This window comes from Marmota monax, unplaced genomic scaffold (assembly GCF_021218885.2).
Source record: "Marmota monax isolate L192 unplaced genomic scaffold, Marmota_monax_Labrador192_F-V1.1 WCK01_AAM20220418_F8-fsc00023, whole genome shotgun sequence".
Taxonomy (NCBI): Eukaryota; Metazoa; Chordata; class Mammalia; order Rodentia; family Sciuridae; genus Marmota; species Marmota monax.
Genome location: NW_026692907.1, coordinates 14,919,489 through 14,933,538, shown reverse-complemented (window position 1 = coordinate 14,933,538; position 14,050 = coordinate 14,919,489). Strand labels below are relative to the sequence as shown.

The window sequence follows — 14,050 nt, the reverse complement described above, 5'->3', positions numbered from 1 at the left end:
GCTTAGCTTTTAAATGACAACAGCATTGCATATCAATTTAAAGTTCATGGAAGATGTCTCAGGTCTTCCATCCCCTCTGCTGGAATCACCTTAGGCATCCAGACACAAACCACCCTTTACCACTGTACCAAAGAGAAAAACGAGATTACTGATGCTGCTCTATTATGTTTTAAATTAAAAAGCAGTTACTGGACACGTAATTCTGAATGGTGAGCAGTTAAATTATTCCTTCCTTTGAAAAGTCACAAAGCAATGGCATCTCACCTTTCTCAAACCTTTTCTCTGAGAAACTGTCATGCAACCTGCTGCTTTTCTTAATATGTCCACTTACAAACGTTTCCATGGCATGAGTTCCACAATGAACAGTAAATGTACAGGGTGCATCTGAGAGGCACTGGACACTCATGAGGTGAGGAGCATGTCCATGAAGTTTCTAGCATTCAGATGGATAATGGCTTGGATTTTAAAAGTCTACATATCTAGAGATCACTCAGCTAGCACCATACCTGCAGGCGTGTCACAGCGCCTTTCAAACGAGGGGAGTTTGTCATAAAAAACATCATCTTCTGACACTACGAACCAAAAAAACATAAACAAATGGAAAACAAAAACACAAATACAAATCCCAAATGAAATCAAACAGCACACTCTACTGACTGAAACTCAGGAATGATTTTCATGAAAAAAAGGAAATATAACTTAAAACACTGGGATTGTGGTTAAGATATAGAAAGTGATATGCTTATTTGATAATGATTCTATGAGAAGAAATTAAAATTTAAAAAATGTCAGGTTTTGGCATCTGTGAATTGGTCAGCTCCAGGGAAGAAGTCACACCTGCCCTTCTCAGGGAGTTGCTAAAGGCATCATAAATAATTGACTTATGCAAGTGTATTTCACTTCAACACAATTCTCAAGTGGCCAGACATATGCTTATCAACCAGAGCCTCCTGACAGGACCCTGACAGCTCAACAGGCCTGCCCAGCATGCACATTCCCCCCAGGAAAAGAGAAGCTAGCTTTTAACATGACCATAAAAAGCAACCGTATAAATCCCAGGTCTCTGAATGAACTATCCCATTTCAGCCTCATCAATATCCAAATTCAATTTGCCTTGCACCTGCCTTTGATAGTTATGGACCATTAATTTTCAACAGAATTATCATAATTTCATCTTTGGCTATGATATCCAGCTGTGGATAAATGTCTTTGTTCATTGACCACAACATTATGCTCTGAACATCAACTGTTTTAGATCTTTACATGGGATCTCTCTCTCACCAACTAACAAAAACAGGTAATTGGGGTTTTTGTTTTAAGTGATTAAGTTAACAAAATTGCCACAGGTCTTACAGGTAGTATTACAACTTTAGTACAAAACTGAATAAAAATCATAATAAGACCAGGAATGAACAACCCTATCTACAATGCAAAGTTATAGACATGAATGAGGGTAGAAAAAAATACTCCATCAACAATAATGTTTGGGAAAAATATTCTATTAGCTTGCTGCCTGACTTAGGGAATAAGGTAGGGAAGCTTTTTTTTTTGGTCAATTCTTAAGGTTTTAGGATATCACCTTTCAATTAGTTTTTATTATGCATAAAATTTCTTTGGTAGCTACAACAAGTTGATGCAACTCCTATAATAATATCCATGGGTGCACAGGAGACAGGTCATTCCAAAAAAATAGCATACTTTTTCTTTTTTCTTTGTTTTAAGAATTGCTAACCACTTTGGAGGAAATGTTTTATGTTTTAGATGCTATGGTTCTGATACTGAATACAAATCAATTTTGCTCAAAGTTCTGGACTGAAGGAAGCATCCAATCCATCTGATACTCCCTTTGGTATCCAGACATGATTACTTTTCATTCATTTCAGTTTTACTTGCATGTTAAAGATACAATTTAAAATGTATAACTACCAGTGAAGGAATATAACTTCAAATTAACAGGGAAGAAAAATTATCTTTCCCATGGTCTTTTTGCAGTGGGGTCCTAAAGAAGATATTTGCAAATATCTTTTAAAAAAACTACTAACACCCTCAAAAATAAGACACATGTAATAAAAATTAGATATTTATTATTAGAGATAACTCTCTTCATTCTCTTTCTGAGTTAGTTTTTTATAATAGAATAATTTTATACATATTCCCTGTCCCCATAATATTAACAGAATTTTCCCCAAAATCATACAATGCAGGTCCTATGAGCCTTTTGTAGTTCAAAGATTTTACTGTATTCCATTGTTAAGTTATCGGAAATTGGAATGGGTCTTATAATTAATATAAGAAAGCATTGCATCTTAGTTCAATTGATAGCTTTTTCTCTTTTTAGTCATATATAAAACAATGGTGTATTTTTTAATCAGGGGTGTCTTAAATGTGATGACATATAGTTGAGTAGGAGCTCTTTATCATTCAAATTTCTGTGACAGTACACAGAAAGTTTCATTTTGCTCATGTAGCATTAGATATTTTTTGGTCGATTCTTAAGGCCCCAGATATCATCTATCAATCAGGTTTTATTATGCATAGAGTTTCTTTGGTGGCTACTTGATATTCATAGCTCTTATGAAAAATTCCATATCGAAAGCTCTTTAGGGACATTTTCTTGCATGAATTTTATTGTAGAAAGTTTAGACCTGCTCTTAAAAATTTAGTTCTTGGATAACTTTAAACTTGGGCTCATTGGTTTCCATATACTTGCCCAGATTATGGTTCAAGTGCCATAGGAAATGTCAAAAAGGTATTGCAGTGATAGGAGGAAATGTTGAGCCATCAACTTCAGGGAATTTGCTGCTGAAATTTTCAAGTTCCCCTAAGCCATTTGACTACATTACATCAACATTCCAAGTCAGCCATGATGAGACCCGTAGTGCTGACCAGCCAAAGCACATCCTCCCCAGAAAGAGAAATATCAACACACAAGAAGCTGCCGGTCAGTTACTTAATAATGTATTTACTTCAGAGAGAAGAGGCTGTCAGGCGACCCACAGGAGGAGGAAATAAGGAACAGGAGGATGAGGAATTCAGTGGGTAGATGAAGCCAAATAAAAAACAAGAGAACCAAACAGATTAAATCAGTATGATCCTCAGTCGTGAATCAGTAAGACCAGCCTGTTCCGTGGCCATTGTTTTTAACCCCTCCATGGTTTAATCTTGAAAGAACACATACTAGATACATTAAAAATCAAAGTCACTGGGTCAGGATTTGAGATTTCAGCAGCAGGGAGTATAGAAATACATTGTCTAGAACATGGACACAGTTCAAATTCCCTGTGTGTTCAGTTTTCTCTATGAATCAAAGTGAGTTGAAAGAACACACTATCTAGTTCATCTGAGGTCACCTGGGGGATGCTGTAGGAGTGACAGTTCACTCTTACTTTCTTCTCTGACCAACAAGGCAAATCACATGGAATGGGTGGAATGAATGATCTTGACAAAACAAAACAGTAGAATGGGAGTGGTGGTGTGTGTGTGGGGGGTGGGGGAAGGCTGTAGCAATCAAGGAGATTAAAGAAAGAGTGAAAAAAATAAGGTTAGGATGTTACAAACAAACAAACAAAACCAGAAAGAATGAGCTAACAGGCATTGAAAAACAGAAGCCCTGAATTGCCCCAATTGATGCAGATGAGGAAGAGATGTGGATATATAAAAACGTTAATATCTCACAGAGAACTGCCTATATTTTCACCACAATTGAAGGATTCTTTGGGGATTATCTGATGCAACATATAGAGTCTGAAGTGGAGTTGAAGTTACTTTTGGGGCCCTTAAGAAGCCCATCTTAACCTATTTCTCTGAGAAAACAGGCAGTTGTCAAGAATTAAGTCTCAGACTTTGATTCACCTACTTCTCACATGGAGAAGTCTGCAGGGTGCTCTTCCTTGGGTAGCAGAAGGAATTCACTTAGCTTTGGTTGATGATCCTCCTAAGCGATGCAGGGTGGGGGTCAGCTGGTTTATATCAGCTGGGTGAATTGGAGGGGAGTTCAGAGAACGAAGGAAGACAATGAGGAGGAAGTTGTATGGGAGAAATGGAATGGGAAAGCCCCAGGTCAGAGCCACCATGCAAGAGGGGAGAGGCAGCAGGAGCTGATGGGAGGTGGGAAGAGACAGAGTCCAGCCTTGGGCAGAGGGAAGATGCTCCTGGCAAAAGGAGGCAGTGAAACCTGAGAAAACCATCCAGCTGAGCAGCCATCCTCAACTCTTCACTCTCATCACAGCATAAGAAAAGAGGCACAAGGCATTTACAGAAAATGACAGCAATGACTAATTTTTCTGGGGAAATTGACTGCATATCATTGAGAAGCACTAGGAAAAAAAAAAGTCAAAAAAATTTTTTTTCTCATGTCTCACCATGCCAATGTTTATACCATTCTTCAACCTTAGGACAACCAAAAATGATGAAAAATGAAACCTTCAAGATAATAAAAGTTCTAATTTTTGCAATTTCTAGTGTGGTTACACAGTTAGAATTTAAACATTTCCCCTCAAAGGAGACTGCTTTTTTTTTTTTTTTTAAATAAGAAATATCTAAATTACAGGACCTTCCTTGGCAATTTCTTCTCTGCTTTGTGAATAGCTCTGTATGGAATAGCATAAGACCATCCCTGCAAAATACAGGTTTTCACATTCTGCTTATTGGTTCATTGGCGTAGGTCAAGTCTTTTGCCTCCTTTGCTGAGAAGGTTGCTTGGAAAAGAAGAGTCAGGTGACAGTAGCAAAACACACAGCAAAACAATTTCAACCAGAAACACAGGGCCCAGGGAGTTCAGATCAGAAAACTTAGCCAGTCAAAACCACAAACAGATGAAAAGAGAGGAGATAATTTTTACCAACTGTGGGAGTGGTGGCTGCACTCAGGGAATTGGTTGATGATATTGAAGAAGTGCTTTCAGCCCGGGCTAAGGGTGCTATCGGAGGAGGGCTGGAAGAGTGTATGGGTGGGCTAAAGGGTCTGGGCTGTAGGGAGAAGAAAAGAGATAACAGGTTAGATACAGGTTGTAGCACTTTGATTCCATATTGTTAATGTCTCCCAGTCTCGGATAGGACAACTTGGGTCCCTAAAAGCAAATGGACAGCCTGTTTTCACAGTAAAATGGGCTTTATCTACACAACAGCTTGGGGAATGGAGCTGGAGGAACCATAAACCCCAGCATGGCTGAACTCAGTGGGTATGCTGGGGTTAGAGAGGCAGGGATGTGTGATGGGATCTGTGATGTGTCCTTTCACGCCCTCAGGGACTGAGCAGGGAGCATTGTAAAAGCTCATTGGAATCTAAAGATGTTTAAATACAAAATCCTGGACTGTGCTAGCAAGCCAAGGACTGTGTACAGATGCCAACAAAATTGACCTCTGCCACAGTCTTGTCAGTTGTTTGCACAGATTGCTTTCCACACCTCAGCCTTAAATCACAATGCTAGAGACTTCCGCAACAAATCCATGGGCTGATGCTTTCTTCTTTACATTCACATAATGAACCTACCATCAATAATGTATCTGTATTCTAGGGTCAGAAACCAGCACTTGCTCTCTCTTGGAGTTTTCCAATAATCAGAAAAATATTGTGAAGCAAGAATTGATCCTGACTATCTGCATTGACATCCATCCCTGTAGCAGAGGTGAGGGCCCGAGCATCCTACTATCATTTCAGATGTTGGCTTGAAAGATGGTAGACCCTTGAGGAGGGTTGAAAGATACACCCATGGGCAGTGACTATCTTTCAGTGACCACCTGAAAAGGTCATTTGGGCAAGAGTTCTTGTGCTTAGACCTGAAGTTGAGGCTATTGGTGATCTCTCCATCTGATGATGAGCAACCTAGGGCAGAGGGGAACATACCACATCTCCGACTCCAGGTTTTCCTGGAGGTAGCTTTGGCCTGGAGGGAGGCCGGGGAGGAGGAGGAGGTGGAGTGGTACTGCTGCAGGGAACCAAGGGAGTGGCTGGTCGAGCAGGAGATGATGCACCTGGAAAACACGCCAGTGTTAGAAATGGCTGGAAGCAGAGGTGACCAGAATGCTGTCATCACAATACAATGCCTGGACGTTTGGTTTGGCAGTTCTACGCTAAGCACTGTAGCACACATTTTTTTCCTTTTTCTTTTTTTTAATAAAGAAAAAATGTATTCAGTTGAACTATGGTTGATGGCAGAAGCTGAAGCTCATTACCTTTTCTTGTCATGTGACACCCAGTGAAGGTAAATCCGTTCATTACTCTATCTGTGACAGAAGATGAATTCTTATGACTCTTGCCTGGTGGTACTTTTCATTTTAATCACATACACACTAAACTTGGGGTAAATTCTCTGATTTTTTTTGAATGACAAAAAATAAAGGTTAGAACTTAAAGGAAGAGGAAGATGAATGATTTTCTACATTATATTTTTCTTTTTTAAGCAGGGGTAAGAGGATTATGCTTTTGACTGTGAATCAACATATGGCCACTAACTTTATTAATGTCCCCAAACACTTGAAGTAAGCAAAGGACAAAATATAATAAAGAAAATTAGATGATGCATGAGTTCTTTGTGTTTTGAATCACAGTAATAGAAACACCAAATTCAGAGAATTTTGTGAACTCTGTTCAGTAATGTCAACGTAGAGTGTGTGTCCCTGATGATTTTCATAGTCGTTTTTTAAAGAGCCTCCTGGATTTACTTTTCTGGCTGTCCATGACAAGCATATGAAACACAGATGACACACAGAGGCTGGCATGCACACCAATCAGCACACCAGAGGGGTTCTCTGCACTCATGGGCCCATCTTTAGTCATATGCCTGGGAGCATGGGAAAACTATTTGGCCAAAAACCTCAGGAAAGTCAATCAGTATTTCAACAGTTCTTGTTCAGAAGTTTTGCCACTTCCGATTAGAACATAGAGAACTATCTCAAGAAAATTCTAAGAAATCCCGCCCCAGTAAAGTATCCATGCTTCTTTCCCACTACCCACCCCAACCTACTACCTCCCTCGAAACACACCACAAATCTGTGATCTCTGGAGTTCTAAACCAGCATCTCAATCTCTAGATCTTCACATCCACGAAGTCCTTTGAAGTTGAGTAGCAAAACCCATCGTTTCAGAATCTGTTCTCATTTGAGGATAGCCTTGGGAGTGAACCTTGCTTCTTGTTTAAACAATCTGAAATATTGAGTATGTTTCTCTGTACTATTTATTCTGAATTTATTCTGCAGTATTTATTCTACATTAGTGTGAAATCCTATTAGTTATTGTTGCCACCTCTTCTCTATGCCATCTGTCCCCACCACTACCACCTACTGTATGCTTACTTCTACTGAACTCTCCCTTTATATTTTATTGGGCCAGGATCTATGCTAGGTGCTTTACATTTATTACCTGATCCCTATGGTAAGCTTTGGAGGTAGGTACTGGTAGCATCTCAATAAAAACAGAGGCTCAGAAATATTTAGTAACATGTTCAAGATCATGGCACTTAAAGGGTATATTTAATTCCAAAGCCCAAGCTCTTATAATGTTGGAAAGACTGTGGAGTCCCACATTTTGCATAAAATCTGTGCTTATTTGTACATGGTCAATTTGTATATATCTCTCTCAATGTAAATGTTCTCAGTCTCTGATTAATGTTCTCTTTTTAAAAAAATGGAGTATGTTTGGACAAGTCCCAGTCCAAAGTTTTGATTTGAATATTGTGTTAGTAGATTTGCACCCACGAGGACTTCAGAAGATAGAAATGACAGCAGAGAGATGGGAAATAAACCTTGAAACAGTGGAGTCTGTGTCAGGAAGTCTTAGGGAACTCTTTTTTTTTAATGATGGAGAAAGGGGTTTCTATTCAGCTTTGGGAAAACCTTCTATAGAAATGGTCCAAATGTTTCTCTGTGGGTCTATTTCTAAGAAATAGTCTTCTGAATCAATCCTAAGAAAAGGCTGGCTTTTTATTCTTTCCTTCCATGTTCCAGAAGAGAAATTTAAAAATCCTCTCTCAGTAATGCTCAGGAAAATACTGAGGGGCTGTGGAATACTGGGTGGAGAGTCCAAAGGTCTGAGTTCCTGCCTGGCCATCTCTCCTTATCTGTGGGATCTTTTCTTCTCTGGGCCTCAGCTTCCCCCATTTAAAAAAATAGACATTGTTCTACTTACAAGGTAGTTATAACAGGGAAACTAAAAATGCTTATGAAACTGTTTGCTGAACTATAAAATATTACACAACAGAAGGCAATAGGTCTTGATGATGATGGTAAAGAGTATCTTTTGATAAAGACAAACTAAAAAGTAAAGAAAAAAGTGTTAATTGCTAATTAAAAATTTATTGTTTTCCTTTTCCTTTATGGATACTCCCATTTAAATCACTTTTTCTTTACTGAATCGATATAATTGATTTATTGTGCATTTAGAAGGAAAATAAGAGAATATGTTAAAAGCATTTAAAGGATATTTGGATTAACACCTTGCCTGAGGGACCCTGAGGCTCAGCAGACAACACACAGGGCCTGGGGTGATTCCACAGGTGACCCAAGGCTTTACAAGCCTTTGTGAGGTTGTTGGTGTTTTAAGGGTGTAGATGGATAATATTTATACCTCCCTAACCTCTTGGATTTTCAATTGTACTTTGATTTCCTTCTTGGGTAGTGTTTATTCCCAAACACGATTCAGAAAATAAGTTGGACAACACCACTGTTTAAGATGCAGTGTTTAAGATGTTAAAGTTAAGGTTTAACTTCAACAATTACACATCCATTGAGTTTTGTGAGTTAACAAAAGTTGGAAACAATTGTTATGCTCTTGATCCATTTGCTGTTCTTGATGTGATGTTTCAACATAGTTTCTTTGGTAACCATTGAAAACCAAATATCTATAGCTTCAACTTTGACTTCTTATGTGTCCAGATGGTGCGGGGGACAGTGAAGGCAGCTGGGGGAAGTGGCAGAAATACAGGCTATGGAATCCAACAGATATGGGGCCAGATCCTGGCTCTGGTATCATTAGCTTTGTGACCCTGGCCAAGTTACCTCTGGGCTTGTTTCCTTATCTGCAAAATGAAGCTAATGTACCAATGATATTACTGGGAGAATCAAGTGAATTAAAATACATGTACTTTGAAATATGGAAGAACTAAATGACCTTTTCCAAATTCTGTTTCTTAGGACACAATTACACAATTTCTTTGGAAAAAAGTATTAAGCATGTATGGGAATGGTTATATACTATATTTTCTTTTTTCTCCTCCTTTGGTAATAAACACAATTAAAAGCTCTAAAACAGAACTCTCCAATAGAGCGTTCTGTGACGATGAAAATGTTCTAGAACACTATGTTCAATAATAGCACTAGTCACAGGTAGCCACTGAGCACTTGAATCATAGCTACTGTATCTAAATAACTGGATTTTATGTTAATTTAAATTTGTTATGATTATGGGTAAAATAACTACATGTGGCTAGTGATTTCTTAGACATCATTGCTCTAAAAAGACTTGCAGTTAAGAAATGTATATTTTGGTTAATTCAACCTCTGCATCTCAAACTGTGTGTGTGTGTGTATGTGAAATTGTAAATAACTTTTTAAATTCTGCCCCCGCCCAGTACTAAAATTTCAATTCCCCCTGGATTGAAATTGAACCCAGAGGTTCTCTACCACTGAGCCATTCCCCAGCCCTTTTTGTTTTTTAATTTTGAGACAGGGTCTAAAAGTTGCTGAGGCTTAAGTTGCTGAGGCTGGCCTCAAATTTGGGATCCTACTGCCTCAGCCTCCTGAGTTGCTGGGATTGCAGGCATGTGCCACCACACCTGTTATGAATAACATCTTTTAATATTTCATGAGTTGGAAAATGTTTCTCTGAACATCTTCACTTGACGAACTCCTTTCTTTCCTATCCAAACCTGTTGAAGGCCAATAAAATTTATTTTCCCTTCTGTCCCCTGGCACACAATCAACATGGGAGAAGAGATAGCCTTTGCCAAGAATCAGCATCTATATTCCAATAAAGCACTATTCTGGCCAAACTAGGTATTTATAACTTTTTGCCATAAGGAAATTAAAGTTATTGGAGCAAATTCTTACTTCCCACTGTGTTTCAACAGCAGGTAGCACTTCTGCTTCTCACAGCTTGGTTAGGACACCCTAGGATGTGAGAATAATGGTACCCACTTAAAATCAGTTAAAGAAGCGCAAGAAAGTTAGTCCCATCAGGATGTGTTATAAAAGGCAGGTAATGAGAAGCATCATTTTTCTTTAAAGCATGAAGCTATACATTCTATTATTGTAATCCTAAAATTCTATTTTTGACAGTTTGTGTATATTCATCAATAAAAGATTAACCAGCAAATAAACTGGGACTTAATTAAGGGAATGATGGTGCAACGTTTTATTTATTTATGGGCTTCATAGGACCAGATCAATTTCCTACTTGAAAATTCAATCCTTTTAATGCCAGCAAAGTATAGCTTTTTCCAGACCCATTATTAAGAATTTGTAGTCTTTACTGGTAACCATATAAAATAATTTCAAATAAGGCTATGGAAGTTAAACATTAAAATAATGAAACTCTCAGAGATTTCAGAAAGAAAACTAAAGCTTCTCTCTTCCTTAATAATTAAGTGTTTAATTAAACAAATATCTCCCAGAGCATTGTGAAAGGTGATGAAAACACAAGTCAAGGACGAAGTCTCCTCGTCTTCCATACCTCCCACTAAAGGGGTTTGCTTTGGGGAGAGCATCCTGGGCCTCCACTGGAGAGAGCTGGGTATTCCTTGAAATGTCTTTTCAGGGCACTGAGAGCCTAACCCAGGAGAGAGAGCCTGGCACAATAAAGGCATACCCCCCCACTTTTTTTTTTTTTAAGAGAGACAATTTCTTCAAGTTTGCTGTCTGAAGGCTTAACACAGCAACTTTTTAGTACCTTTATAGATAAATACAGAGACTGTAATCCATGAACAAAACTAAAAAAGCAACAGAGGTATGGAGGTGGGTGCTCTCACCCTCTGGAATTAGAGAGAGGTGAACAAAACAGTATGTTCTGAAAGCAGATTTTGGTGATTTTGTGGATGACACTGTGCAATATAGGTGGTTGTCAGTGGTTAATTAAGTCTGGGATATTTTGTGACCAAACTTCACAGAAGTGCCTGGAGAGTACATGGGTAAGAACACAGGCTCAGGATCAGATAGATCTGTGAATCTGAAGTTTGTCATCTCCTGTGGCATAAACTTGGGTAAATGACTTGACCTCTCTGAGCTCAGTTTTCCCATCTATAAAATGGGGGAAATAATAGTGCCTTCCATATGGGGTTGTTGTAAGGATGAAATAATGTGCATAAAGCACTTAACATAGTGCTAAGCAGGAAATGCTTATTATTAACAAAATAAAGGTTTCCAAGGTTCTGTGGTAAAGAAACTTGCTCATTTTATTTAATGGCATGTTTGCCAAATGTATTTGCTTATAGAATATGGTTTTCTAGCCGGGCACAGTGGTGCATGCCTGTAATCCGAGCAGCTTGGGAGGCTGAAGTAGAAGGATTGTGAGTTCAAAACAACTAAGTGATACCCTCTCAATACCTGGTATAAACATATATATATTTAAATATATAGAGTTTTCCTTCTTGGGGAGAGGAAGGCCTGGGGCATATTTAATAATATGGTATTGTTTGTGGCACAGGTGAACCCCCACCCTTTCTTGATCCCCTCTAATGCTCTTGCTTTAAAAAACACAGAGGCAAATGTGGAACAAACACTGGAGGGGACTCCAGGGAAAGAGGGAGCAGTGGTAAGTGACAATCAGAACAGAAACAAGCCCTTTTCTTTCTCACCAGATCTAAATATCTCATGCTTGGTCACCTCTCTTTCTTTTTAAAAAATATTTTTAGTTATAAATATACACAATAATCTTTTAAAATTTATTTACTTTTAATATGATGCTCAGTATCAAGCCAGTGCCCCACATGTGCTAGGCAAATGTTTTACTACTGAGCGACAGCCCCAAACCTTGGTTACCTCTTTCAAAGCAAAGAAAAACAGCACATGGCACCCCCAGAGAAGGTGCCGAAACTGAACCCCTGAAAGGGAGGAAAGGCTCGGAGGATCTTGCCAGGTAAATCTGAGTAACAGTGGAATAAACTATAAACTATATGAAAACGATGCACTTGGAAGATCTTGGTGTTTCTTTGGTATGCCTGGCAAGAGCTTCTGTCCTTTCATGGTTAGAAGACAGAAAATGAAGTTCAAAATAACAACAAATAAACAAACAAAAAATCAAATTCGATGTAAGAATCTGCATTGAGAGTCCCCAAAGGTACATTTCTGGTAGACTTTTTCATCAAATGTCACCACCCTTGGCGTTGATGTCATAGCCTGATGGGTGTGTCAAGTGGTGAGATCTGAGAACAAATTTGTCTGCAGTGGCTGCTCCATTAGGGTGGGGATGTGCTAAGGCATTTATTTATTTAATATAGTTCTTTAAAATCTCCTTTTAAAATCTTACATTAAAAAAAAAACAAAACAAAGTTCTTTCCCCACATAAAAAAAAAAAGAAAAAGAATGAAAACAAAAAGAAAAAAACAGGACCCTCCTTCCCCCCATGTTGACCTACAAAACCTAGGACTCTCAGGAGGCATCAGACAAGAGAATCAGACATGTGACCTGTAAACCACTCTCTGAAATATGCCTTTCTAGAACTTTCCTGAATTCCTAACAATGATATTCCAGCTTTCTTTAAAAACCTCTACGCTTCCTAAATGGCAGAGTGGAGGAGGACGCTCCTATGGGCTGGGTGGGCAGAACACATCCACAGACTTGGACCACGACTGCGAGCATTCGATGGGCTGGGGCATGCCACGGGGCCACAGGACACCCAGACCAGAGCAGGAATGGCTGGAGCTCTACGGCCAACTGCCAGGCGGGGGGAGGGTGTTGCTCACACTCAAGCAGCCACGGCCATTCCCTGGCACACGGAGCACAAGCAAACCAGAAGACGTACCACTGGCGGTCCCCGTACCACTGCCCGAGCCAGGTCCGGGGGACGAGACCACAGTCCTGTAGGTGGGTGGTGGTGGGGGAGGTGGAGTTGCTCTCTGTCCCAACCCAAAATCTTTAGGAGATGAGATTGTTTCTAAGTAATCATCTTTAATGAAGGTCTGCTCAGCAACTTTCTTCTGGACTTCTTCTAAATTGAGCGGAGATGGTACATTGCGAGGAGGCCCAGGAGGCCCAGGAGGCCCAGGAGGCCCAGGAGGTCCTGGGGGACCCGTGGGGACCGGGGGGCCGGGAGGGGCTGGAGCCAGGGAGTCATCTGGGTTGTCTGATGCTGCTGGTGGGGACACCACCTTTTCCCTTGGAGTCAACTCTGGAGTAACATGTTCCGGGGACGTGTCAGAGAAATGAACCCACTTTTCTTCAGTGTACACGGCAACAGACTTGGGGGACAACACTGGGCCAAAAATGCTGTCCAAGTCATTGATGGAGGGTAGTTTTTCAATTTTGGCCTCTGTGGCTGACTGTTCATTTCCTGTGGTCAAAGTAGTTGGTTTTAAACTTTAATTGACTTTCTTAATATTATTTATATGGGGGGGGGTGATAAGGGTGAGGCAAAGTCTGGTAGATATATTGCCCTGTGAAGTGCCTTTGTGGGAATATATCTGGCTGGGTTAGGAGCTGAAGGCGAAAGGAGAGATCTCCCCTCCATAATGTGAGCGTCATATTTTGATGCTCTTATTTATTCTTGCAAGGTCATAACAATTGGCCACTTTTACCATCACTTAAAGTGCTGAGCATGATACTGCTCTCAAGGCTGCTTATAAGAGAACCAAGGGAGCATTTCAAGAAACTCATGTTCAATTCATAAGAAACATAGGCTCTGAAAATACAAATTCCAAAAGGAGTTTGTTTCTGAAAATATGGGCTACTGCAATACAACACAGTAGACAAAGACTTGTGTGCCAAAAATCACACACATATTTTATGACTATTGTCTGCTGTAGTGCGTTTGGGGAAACTGATGATGATATCTGTTAGTTTAAAAAAAATGGATATCACATTTAGCTGTAGGTCTTCTAATACTCCAGAAACACAGCACAAAG

The 14,050-nt window shown here is 39.6% G+C and overlaps 1 protein-coding gene across 17 annotated transcripts in view; it reads right to left on the bottom strand.

Annotated features, from left to right (window-relative positions):
- Positions 1-14,050, bottom strand: part of Sgip1 (SH3GL interacting endocytic adaptor 1) — a 208,587-nt gene that overhangs the window by 45,416 nt on the left and 149,121 nt on the right. For 7 of the 17 annotated variants that reach the window (XM_058581566.1, XM_058581567.1, XM_058581568.1 and 4 more), the window contains 4 exons: positions 12,952-13,479; positions 5,845-5,972; positions 4,841-4,967; positions 507-572 (listed from right to left, as the gene is read on the bottom strand). In XM_058581566.1, coding sequence (XP_058437549.1) covers positions 507-572; positions 4,841-4,967; positions 5,845-5,972; positions 12,952-13,479 — 849 coding nt within the window. The remainder of the gene's footprint in view (positions 1-506; positions 573-4,840; positions 4,968-5,844; positions 5,973-12,951; positions 13,480-14,050) is intronic. The other 10 variants (XM_058581572.1, XM_058581574.1, XM_046451115.2 and 7 more) reach the window with 3 other exon arrangements.